This window comes from Marmota flaviventris, chromosome 13, assembly GCF_047511675.1.
Source record: "Marmota flaviventris isolate mMarFla1 chromosome 13, mMarFla1.hap1, whole genome shotgun sequence".
Taxonomy (NCBI): domain Eukaryota; kingdom Metazoa; phylum Chordata; class Mammalia; order Rodentia; family Sciuridae; genus Marmota; species Marmota flaviventris.
Window position 1 is genome coordinate 99,692,369 of NC_092510.1, and position 12,022 is coordinate 99,704,390.

Here is a 12,022-nt window from a genome sequence, read left to right on the forward strand (position 1 = left end):
TAAAAAAGACTGGAAGTAGATCTGTACCTTCACAGTTATATCTTCAATATTAGAGTAAGAAAATTTTTTCCAGCCAGGTACATGCCTATAACTCCAGATACTCAGGAGGCTGAGGCACAGAGGATCATTGGTTCCATGCCAGCCTAAGTAACGTAGTGAGACCCTGTCTCAAAATAAAACAAAGTATCAAGGGATAAGGTTGTAGTTTAGTGGTAGAGTACTTGCCTGCATGTATGAAGCCCTAGGTTCAATCCCCAATATATGCAAATAATTCTTTTTCTTTGTATTTTTCTGTATATTCTAAATTTTTTAAAAAATTTTGGTACAGGGGATTGAACCCACGGGTGCATAACCACTGTCCCACATCCCCAGCCCTTTTTGTAAAATATTTTATCACAGACAGGGTCGTGCTGAATTGCTAAGTACCTTGATAAGTTTCTGAGATGGGCTTTGAATTCATGTTCCTCTTGCTTTAGCCTCCTAAACATTGGGATTACAGGCTTGCGCCACCATGCCCTGTGTTGGTTTTTTGTTGTTGTGTTTTTGTTTTTGTTTTGAAAAAACTTTTTTCCCCTTGATTTATTGTTTATTTTTACTTGTTGATTTTAGGTATACATGACAGTAGAGTATATTTGAGAATTTTTATTGAATTTCCTTGACACCTATCTCTGGCTTCCTCAAGGAGGTTAATGGATAATTGGATAATTTCTGATTAGTATGGATAATTACTGGGATGAGTGGAATGATGGCAGAGGAATAGGAAAACCTTTTAGCCAAATCTCCTATCCCTGGATATCTGGTTATATCCATGTATTTCTCAAAAAGAATAGAATGAAGTCCACTGAGCAGAGAAGTGCCCATAAGAAATTTGAAAAACACATCAGGCCTTAAGATAGTAGATGACTCTGATTAGCCCTGTATGGAAACAACCCAAAAACTGGTCTGTTTGGTTTACAAAGCTGTAGGAGCTTCACCATGGGACAGCATGAGTGTTGTAGGGGACAAAACTGGATCAGGCTTATAGTTGAGTAAGTAGAATTTTTAAAAAATGAAACTGTGCTGTGTGGAGAAATGCAGAAGAGCCCCAATCAGAGGACCCTTAACTTGGAGCAAAGGTATGGGGACACCCCCTCTGTCCAGAGGAGGATTCTGTGTCCTGTGGATTAGAGTCCTTGTCCCATAAGATTTGGGCCTCATTAGAGATGTCACAGCCCACTCCCTGCTTCTGATTCCCACCAGGCAGAGCCTGGTGGACGTTCTGCTCTAATTACCAGTAGTGTTCAGGAGTATAGGATGCTAACAGAAGCTGAGCTTCCTTTTCCTCTATGTCAGCCCATGGGTTTCTTACTTATTACACTTCCTTGAGTTTGCAATTCCCTTTATGTAGAGTTTAAATTCTTAAATTGGTACCGTTTTCTATTGCAATAACACTTTTCTGTTTGCAGCCCTTCTCTAAATATTACCATGTACCTACTGAAATTTCTTTACAAAAAATTTGTATTGAACTTCTTAGTCACCTGTCTCTGGCCTCCTCAAGGAGGTAATGAGAGAGACAGAAATAAAACAGGAAGTTTCTGTTCAACATAAGCGTTTTTCATTCCATAATAAGTGTTAAGAGGTAAAATATTTATGTTGACATACAATAACAAAGAAAGCTATTGATCTGAACCTGATGTACAATGACTTATTTTGTTTTTATCTGTATAATTTTCCCCTAGATTGATAGAAAAATTTTGAAGGGATACTTAAGGGTTTAAAAAGAAAAGCAGAGGCATCTAGACCTCTCCCTCTCCATCCTTCCACCCTTTGACCTGCCTCCCAGTGGCAGGTGCCGAAGTCCTTGTCTTGTTTCAGTGTGTGGGGGGTGCCCCCTGACCTGACTCCTGGCAATGTACTATTCCTTGACAGCTGTCTAAGGATGACTCACTCTGTAGCCCTCCAGGGAACCTGGCATTTTTTTCTTTTTATTGACTTTAACTTCCTTAGTGAGAAATACACAGGTTCTCGGTGTATGCCTCAGTGAGTGTCCCCCGGGCCCTGACTCCCATTTACTCCTGCCCTTCTCCTCAGGGCCTCATTGGGGTTTTGCCTCATGTGTGCTGTCCTTTGTGACAAGCCTGGCGAGTGTATTCTCAGCTTTACTAGGCTCTCATCTTCCTTTTATTTTCTAATAGTTTTTTTGATGTTTCTTGTCTCAATAGTTTTCTCCCTTTTATCGTTTGCACTATTAAAATCGTAGTCTTATTTTGGCAAGGGAGGTCCTTTACTGGTGCCATTTACATGTGATTCTTCTCTCATCACTGTGAACAGGCGCCTGCTTGTGCCAGAGCGAGAGACACTGTTCAATACTCTTGCCAACAACCGGGAAATCATTAACCAACAGAGGAAGAGGTTGAATCACCTGGTGGACAGTCTCCAACAACTCCGTCTTTATAACCAAACCTCCCAGTGGAGCCTACCCTCGGCTCTCCCTACCCACAGCAGCACTCAAAGGTGTGCAGGAAATTGTGTTCGGTCAGTGTGCTTGAGTGAGTGCATACGAAACCTTTGTGGAGGAATGTGGGGTGGTCTTAGGTTCAGACATGACTTTGAAAATGACTGTTCCTTATGTGATCCCGGTCAGCTTCTTTATTCTCTCTGATCCTCGATTTCTTTGCTTTAGAAAATGGGATGACCATACCTACTCTTAGGAATTGTCAGAGAATTAAGTTTATAATGCACTGAATATTTTTTTTTTAAAGAGAGAGAATTTTTTAATATTTATTTTTTAGTTTTCGGTGGACACAACATCTTTATTTTTTATTTTTATGTGGTGCTGAGGATCGAACCCAGCCCCCTGAATATTTTTTGTACCTGATGAAATAGCTGCTCAGTGATCACGACAGATAACTATTTAATATTGTTATATTGAAAAGTAATGGAAAGCCAGAAATGTCGCTCAGTGCTCAAGTGTCTTCCTAGCATATAGTAGGCCCTGGGTTTGATCTCTAGCATCACCAAAAAAAAAGAAAAGAAGAATAATAGAATTAATTAAGTTGACAATTTGTCTTGGAAGCACATTCTGCTTGAGTATGGAAACCTCAGATACTTACAGATGAACATGTTAGCTCTGATGTCACCAAGGTGATTTTGTGTTTCTGCTTTTAGGCCACAAGTGTGGGTCTTAATTGCCCTTTCTCCTGGGGCACCAAAGTGTTAGGTTTCCTGGGATAGTGAGCCTTTGACATTGCTGTCTCTCCTTTTACATTGGTTAATCAGATGGCGTGTTTCCATGTTGAGTATGCTCTACTGTCTTGCACTTACGCTTTAGAAGATAGTGTACCCCACAGAGCCTCAGATTTCTTAGCTCATAGTTGGTTTGTATGTAACACTGTCCTGTTTCAGTTTTGACAGTGAGCTGGAAAGCCTGCGCAATGCTTTGTTAAAAACCACCATAGAATCTCACACCAAACCTTTGCCCAAAGTACCAGGTAAGTGCATCCTTCCTATTATTCTTGTCCTGTTTGTTCTCTTCCAGCCCCTGGCATCTTAAAAACCAGGTCTTAAGCATTTATAGTTGATGAATTTCTTGCAGCTAAACTGTCCCCTGTGAAACAGGCACAACTGAGAAACTTCTTGGCCAAGAGGAAGACCCCTCCAGTGAGATCCACTGCTCCAGGTAAAGGGAATGGCTCCTGAATTTTTTTGATATAAGTCACATAGTACATAGTATTGGGATGCAGTGGAGGGTGGGAGGAGTTGTTTTTGGTTTTAATAATGGATCCAGAAAATATCCCCAGAATCTGTTGTTAATGTGGATGTAGATTAAGAAGCAGCTTATATATACTCAGTGAATCAGCTCAAGGTAGTGACTCTGGCTCTTACTCCATGCTTTCTGCAGCCCTGGCAGAGATTGACAAGGCCTTGGGCAGGCCACGCTGGATCCTAGCCCCATATTTTCCTAATTTGCATGGGGTTTTGAGTACAATTACATTGGAAAAAAGGATTCTTAAGAGGAGCTGGGGACGTGGCTCAGTGGTAGAACGCTCGCCTAGCATGTGTGAGGCACTAGCTTCGATTCTCAGCACCACATAAAAATAAATAAATAAAATAAAGGTATTGTGTCCAACTACAACTAAAAACATACATATATACACACACATATATATTATATATGTATATATATATAACATATATATATGTATGTGTATATATACACACACACACACGCACAGTCACATATATATGTATATATATAAAAGGATTCTTAAGAAAGAAGGAGGGCTGTGGCTGTAGCTCAGCGGTAGAGCACTTTCCTCGCACTTGTGAGGCATTGAATCTGATCCTCAGCACCACATAAAAATAAATAAAGATATTGTGTTCATCTACAACTAAAAAAAAAAAATTAAGAAAGAAAAAAACAACTGATTAGGGTTGGGGCTGGGGCTCAGCAGTAGATTGCTTGCCAGCACGTGCAAGGTGCTGGGTTCGATCCTCACCACCACATAAAAATAAATAAAGGTAATGTGTCCAATTAGAATAAAAAAATAAAAAAACAACTGATTGGACAGTGATGACTTAAAATATTTGCTGAAATAAAGGATGTACCTGAGGAAGAATGCTTTATGCCATTAAATTATCTAGATAATTGCCTTAATTTTCTGGTTAAAATAAAATCATAATCTTGTTTTATGGGAGAGACAGAATATCTATGTTTGTCTTTGAAATTCTTTTTTAAGTTAAAAAAATCTTTATGCCAGTAACCAATACCTTTTAGAAATCTATTAAAATAGCTGAAATAAATTTAGTTTAATCTTATTGTATCTTTTTTTTTTTTTTAGTAATCATATAGGACTAAATTAGGTAATAGTCATAGACAAGTACATTTTAAAATAACTTTTTCTTAAGAATATATTCTCTTTGTAGATAACTGGGGAAAATATGAGCAAGTATAAGGAAGAATAAAAGTTACTCTCTACCTCTCAGCACACATATGGCCTTAACCTCATCATTTTGGTTTACTCCCCAATGTTTTTACTTTGCATATGTAAATCTGATTTTTTTGCAAACACTTTTGGGTTAGAATGAGTATGGTTTTGTGTTCTGATTTTTTTAAATTAAAAAATCATAAACCTTTGTTATAAAACATGAACAAAATAAATATTGATGAGGATATGGAGAAATTAGAGCCCTCTGCACTGTCGGTGGACAGCCTCTGTGGGAAATGGCACAGCCTCTGTGGGAAGCAGTTGGTGGTTCCTCAGGAAGTTAAAGTGTCGTTGTGTGCTCCAGTCATTCCAGTTCTTGGTCTGTGCCTTGAAGATTGAAAAACGGGATTTCAGAGATATTTACATGCCCATGTTTATCATAGCATTATTCACAGTAGCCTTCCTTTTGTATTTTGTATTTAGATTTCCGATTATCCCAACAGTGTTTATTGAAGACTCTGCTCCCTGTTTAGCAAGGCCTTCTCTGTTCCAAATCATTTATCCATTTATATGTATGTCTTCTGGTCTTGTATGTTGATTAGAAAGTACTACAACCACTCTGTCTTAATTAACAAATGCTAAAATAAATCTGAGTACTGTTTGTTTCCTAGATTCTTGAGCTGTGCTGTCCAATCTAGTACCCTGTTTAAATTGAAGTTAATTTACGTTAAATTAAAAATTCAGTTCCGCAATCCTGGTAGCCACGTTTCAAGAGCTCATTGGGTGCATGAGACTGGTGGCTACTGTGGTGACAGATGCAGGACATTTCATCATTATCTCAGAAAGTGCCCCAATCTAGAGCAGGATTGGCAGACATTTTTGTAGATGACCGGGTACGGGCCCAGGGGTTTCTGTTACACCTCCTCAGTTCTGCCGCTGTAAAGGGAAAGCAGCCACATTGTGTAAGGAAAGGGGCCTGCGGGTCAGTCAGGCCTCACGGAGCAAGACTGCCATCCCATGGTTGTAGTTTGCTGGCCCCGATCTAGAGCGTTTTGGCTCTTCTTGGAACTTTACATTTTCATATTAATATTAGAGCTGCCTTTTAAGATTCTGCCTCCGTGTGTAGGCCAGACCATTGTAGCAGGGAGTAGAAAAGCACTGCCAAGGGCTGGAGGGCAGGAAGGGGAGTTAGTGTTTAATGGGGACCGAGCTTCAGTTTGGAAAGATGAGAAGAGTTCTGGAGATGGTGGTGGTGATGTTTGCACAGTATTATGAATACATTTTAACATCACTAGACTGTTAAGGGTAAACTTTATGTCTTATGTTTTACCACATTGAAAAAATGATGGGGAGAGAGTCAACTTCCTAGAGCCTTCAAAGAAAAGTTGAGATTTTGGGATTGTATGAATCTGTGGGTCACTTAGCGAATTGACATTTGCAGAATGGTGTGCCTTTTCCTTTTTTGAACATGGTACACATTTGTTTCTTTGGGTCTTTAATTCTTAATAAGTTTTCTGCATGGGAGGTATGCCCATCTTTTGTTAGATTTATTGCTGAGAATTTAATTTTTTGCACTCTTATGATGGTGGATATATTCTTTCATTAAGTTTATGTTTTATGTTGGGCACAGTATGCAGAAATACATTTTATTTTTGGATATTGACTTCGTAGCCAGCAACCTGGCAAAACTCATTTGTTCTAGTAATATGTCTGAAGCTATTTCTTAGACCTGTAGCTATGGAAATAATTACATCCTCCATATATGCCAGCATTTTTCTTTCTGCCCTCCCGGTCATTTGATTTTCTTATTTCACTGGTTAGAACATCCATTCTAGCATCCATTAGAAGTGGTGAGTGGGTGTCCTTACCTTGATCTCAGAAGGAATATTCTTCACTGAGATGATCAGCAGATTTCTTGCCGCCGCCTCCTTCCCCCACCCCCGCTGTAGCAACTTGTGAGTCACATAGTTGTGCTGGCTCTGCTTTCTACCCATTTCTCAGGAAATTTCTGTCATTACCAACTCCTGAACTCTAGGAGTTCAGAGAAATGATGGAGAGTGGTGGGGCCCCAAAGAATGTGAATTGTATTTTTTTATTGTGGATGCCATAACATTGTCATAGAGGCTTCAGACAGCACCTGCTGTCTTGCAGCTTTGAGGCAGAAGTCTGGACACTGTGTGGCTCTGCTGGGTCCTCTGCTTGAGGCACAGAGGCTGTCCTCTTGAGTGTTGGCTGCACTGGGCTTTTACTGGGGCTCTGAGAAGGATGTGGCTTCCAGGCTCCTTAAGGTTGTTGGCAGAGTTGGTTCCCTGCACCTGGAAGATGAGGTCTCTGTCTTCTCTACGTGTGCTCCTCGCCCCTGTTATTTGTAAGTCATCGTCTTCTTTCCTTTTTGATGGTAATGGGGATCAAACCTAGGGCCTTGCAAATGCTAGGCTGGCCCTTTACCACTGAGCTACACCCCCAGCCCTTTTTAATTTTTCTTTTGAGACACTAAGTTGCTAAGGCTGACCTTGAGCTTGCAATCCTCCTGCCTTGGCCTCCCATGTCACTGGGATTACCGGTATACAATACCACACCCAACTCTTTTTGGCCTTTGAGTTCATGGGATTTTACATGGGCCCACCTGGATGATCAAGGATCAGCTCCTTGTTGTAAGGTCAACAGACTGTTGATCTTATCTGCAGATTCCCTTCTGTCATCACCACCACACATAACTATGTGGCACTAGGGGATAAAAAGTCATGGTGTCAAAATTCTGTCTGGCATGGGGTTCAGTGGGAGGTAACAGATTGTTAAATCAGATTGTGGTCTTTGAAGTAAGGTACATAGTGGTTTGAATTCTCACTCTACATTTACTAGGTTTGTGACTTTGTAGAAGTTACTTTACCTTATAACTATCAATTCAGACAATAGCAATTTTTAATTTATAGGATAACTGATAATTAAATGGGGTAATGCATGTCGATGCTGTGCATAGCACCTGGCACCAAGTAAGTTCTCAGTGAACGTTAACTGTGATTTCCTGGTCGTGCTGGTGGCTATGGGTGGAGTTGCTAAGTGACCCTGCTGTGTTTTGATTTGCCTCAAAATACTCTAGCACACTACTATCCAGTAGAATTTTCTGTGATTGCTTAAAAGTTATCTGCTGTCCAAAACAGTGTCCTCTGGCTGCATGAGGCTTTTGAACACTTGAAGTATGGGTGGTGTAGCTGAGTGGTGTAAGTTTTCCTTTGTTTACCTCTAACTACCTTAGATTTAAATAGCTACAGATGGCTAGTGGTTGCCAAATTGGACAGTCCAGCCCTTGTACCTGCTGTTGATTTTTAGCTACATTTCTTTATGTTACATTTATATGGTGGTATCGAGATCTTGCAAAGTGGTGTGCCTACAGGACAGATAAGTTGAAACTGAGCGAAGTTGCTTTGAATAACATTGGGGAGGAGAAAAGGCTCCGCATTTGTTTTTGGTACTTTTCACTATACAGGCAGGAGCCTGCTCTGAAATTCATGATAGAAAGTAATGTGGCACAAAGCCTTACTTTATAGTTTTTAAAAGGGGGAGAGAAAACCAGAGAAGGCCAGGATTAGGTTGTGTATGCTTAATACACTGAGTCAGAAGAATCCTGTGTTTATCTGGAAACATTTGAGACACCCAGGACCAAGGCCACTTTATGCTTCCCAGCTTCCATGAAGCCTGTTCTTGGAAGGTTATTGTTGGAAAGCACAGCAGTGGTGTGACCGTTCACCCTGCCCTGGAAGCTTGTTTGTTTACTTTTCTGATGTTATTTTTCTGTGGGTGAGGACTTCAAGGTCTTTTGTTTTTCCACCAGCAGAAATTCTCTTTTTCACATGCTTTTGTTTCATAGTCAGGATGTGCTTGTCAAACATAGTTTTTTAAAACTTTTTTTTTAAACTTTGCACAAATACTTTTATTTATTTATTTATTTGTCCTTTTTAGATATACATGATTGTAGAGTGTATTTTTTTTATTTTGTTTTTTAGATTTTTTAAAAAAATTTTTTAGTTGTAGATGGACACAATGCCTTTATTTTATTTATTTACTTCTAATGTGCTGCTGAGGATCGAACCCAGTGCCTCACAAGTGCCAGGCAAGCGCTCTACCATTGAGCCACAACCCCAGCCCCAAGTAAGAGTGTATTTTGACATATTATACATGCATGGAGTATAATTAGGATCCCATCCTTGTGATTGTGCACAATGTGTTGTATCCGTGTGTGAACATAGGAAAGTTATGTCCAGGTCATTCTATAGTCTTTTCTGTTCCCATCCCTGTTCGAAGCTCCTTTTGATCAAAGACCCAGAACTGTCTTTCTTTGCATTTGACAATAGCTATTTCCACTTAAAATACATCATAATTAAGTCATTTTACAAATTGGATATGTGTCTATTGACAGTGAAAATGACACAGCTTTTGGGCTTGTTTTGAGTTGTCTGAATTGTATTTTGTTGGGGCTTCTGTAGCCAGCCTGTCTCGGTCCGCCTTCCTGTCTCAGAGATACTATGAGGACTTGGATGAAGTAAGCTCGACGTCATCTGTCTCCCAGTCTCTGGAGAGTGAAGATGCCCGGGCATCCTGCAAAGACGAGGAGGCGGTGATCCAGGTCCCTCGGCATGCCCCTGTTGTCCGCACTCCTTCCATCCAGCCTGGTCTCCTCCCCCAGGCGACACCTTTTGCTAAATCTCACCTGCTTCATGGTTCCTCACCTGCGGGGATGGGACCCTTGAGTAAGTTAATAGTGAGAAAGGAAACCTCCCCATTAGGTTGCTACCGAATAAAGGAGCTAGAGCTGGGTATCAGTGTCAGTACTCCTCCGCATTGAGGTGACTTCTGGTGGAGAACAGATGTGAGCTGAAGGGGCTGAAATGGCCAGATTTTATGAGAGGAGATTAGGGAACTGATCTACACTAGCATGAAAGTGACCTCTCCATCGGTGTCAGGGAATGTTGGTGCAAATTATTTTAGCCCGTTATAGAAGTGCGCAGGCAAACTGCACCTGTGTTGGAATGATTCAGGTTGCCAGCCTGTCAGTTTACTGGTACTTTCCTATGTTAATGCTTAAGAATTTTTAGTGTTAACATTTTCCCTGCAGCCTAGCATGGAGAATTTACCATTTTAACTTTTGTATGTGCCTCTTCTCTGACCTACTTCTTGCTTAATTTTTCTCTTCCCCTCAGTGTCTACGTCTTGTAGCAAAATTATTCCTCAAGGGGCTGACAGCACAATGCTGGCTACGAAAACCGTGAAGCATGGCGCACCTGGCCCTTCCCACACTGTGGCAGCTCCCCAGGCCGCTGCTGCTGCAGCCTTGAGGCGGCAGATGGCCAATCAAGCACCAGGTAGACACTGCACAACAGCATGTGGGAGACTGATGATGAGCTGTCTGAGTTGCAGGCCCAGGGAGCAGGCGGGTCACAGGACACCATCTGACCCCTGGCTCTTTTTGCTGCCCTTCAGAGAAGTTTCAGGTGTTGTCCTTGCCCCTTGTGGGCAGGGAGCACCCAGAAGGCAGAGACTAGCTCTGAAATATTTTTCCTCTTAAGGAGAGGTACTGGATCTACACCAGTGAGTTGAATGGGACATCAGTGGCTGTTTTGATGATGTTGATATTCCCTGTTTTTGAATGATGTCTGCTTTGAGCCCTAAAATTAAATCTCTGAAATTAGACCTTTAATAACATTAACTCCATCTCACAGTGTATGGAGGATCCCAGCCACCCGGGACAGTATGTGTTAGTGTGCCCTCCTCGAGTTTCAGTAGTGTGAGATTCAGAGAAGCAATGGTAACCCGACCAATTGACGGCAGAACCTGACTCCAGCCCTGGGCTCTTGCTTTCAGACAGTTCTCCTCAGCCTTGTGGGGTGGGCCTCCATGTACGGAGACTCTAATGAGTTCCGACATTTTGTCAGCTCGACGTTTAGTTTGCAGCTGTCCAAAATTTTCTGTATTAGGATTTAACAGTTTGGGTACTTGGCTGCAAAGACAATAGTTATCACTAGTTATCAATTTTGTAGGGCAATGGTTCTCAACTGGTGCTCTCGCCCAACTCCCCACCTCTTAAAACAGTTGGTGGTGGTGCTGGCATTTAGTGAGTAGCAGCTGGGAAGGCTACAGAAAATCTTTAAGTACATAGGATTCTCCCACAACAGGCTTATCCAGCCCAAGGTTTCGGTTGTGCCAGGGTTGGCCAACTGATAAAAACCAAATATTCTTATTTTAAGATTAAAAAGACATGGTGGGTTGATATAGGCAAAAAATTAGTATTAAACAGTGATAGAATATTTCTAAGAGAAGTACAAATATTAAATAAAACCCTTTTAAGGCTCCTGAAATAGATATTGAAAAGTAAGAGTCAGAAGATAGCTTTCTAAGCTATCTTTGAGCTTTTAGAAATATAATTTCTTATGTTTCTCTTTATTATGTGGACCAAGCAGAATCACAGCATTGTGCTGATCAGGCCCCAGACCCTGCTGATCGAGTGGATTGTTTGTAAGCTTAAAATCTGCCAGGATTTAGGAATGTTGTATTCTCCGCAAGAGGTGGTATGATCTCCATTTTTATGTTGGAAGCAAAATTTTCTAAGGTGTAGGCACCTCTGAAGGTAAAGGATGAAATTTCTGCAGTCATAGGCAGCACAATCTTGGTCACTTGTCTGAGGAAGAAAATAACTCTGCCTGGGACGCAGCTCTCACATTTGTCCAGGGTGTAGTCCGAAGAGAACCTGGAGCTTTGCTGAGGCTTTCCTGATGATTAATTACAGAATGCCATTAAGTCTTTGGGAATACAGTTTAAAGTTAGAAGATAAAAGGAGGGGTAAAAGCTGGTGAGGTAGATAAGGTAGGTAAGCAAATGTCGAACACCCCTGTTGCCTTGGTTCAGGCCTCTGGCCTTCTCCCCCGTTCAGCCCAAGCTCCATTTTCCACATTTTATTGTGTTGGTCTGTCTGCCTCACTAAGCCATGAACCCTATTAGAGAAGAAGTGGTAGTTTTGATAGCTTTTGTGATCAGCACTCAACAGTGCCTGGCACACAGTAAGCCCATGGTGAGGAGGGACCAATGGATGGAGGGCAGAAAGCCCAAGTCTGGATGCTGCT

At 41.2% G+C, this 12,022-nt stretch overlaps 1 protein-coding gene across 4 annotated transcripts in view; it reads left to right on the top strand.

Moving 5' to 3' along the window:
- Nucleotides 1-12,022, top strand: part of Nup214 (nucleoporin 214) — an 88,421-nt gene that overhangs the window by 27,968 nt on the left and 48,431 nt on the right. The window contains exons 19-23 of one of the 4 annotated variants that reach the window (XM_027942761.2): nucleotides 2,311-2,514; nucleotides 3,385-3,470; nucleotides 3,557-3,658; nucleotides 9,392-9,655; nucleotides 10,106-10,267. In XM_027942761.2, the coding sequence (XP_027798562.2) occupies nucleotides 2,311-2,514; nucleotides 3,385-3,470; nucleotides 3,557-3,658; nucleotides 9,392-9,655; nucleotides 10,106-10,267 (818 nt within the window). The remainder of the gene's footprint in view (nucleotides 1-2,310; nucleotides 2,515-3,384; nucleotides 3,471-3,556; nucleotides 3,659-9,391; nucleotides 9,656-10,105; nucleotides 10,268-12,022) is intronic. The other 3 variants (XM_027942768.2, XM_027942777.2, XM_027942784.2) reach the window with 3 other exon arrangements.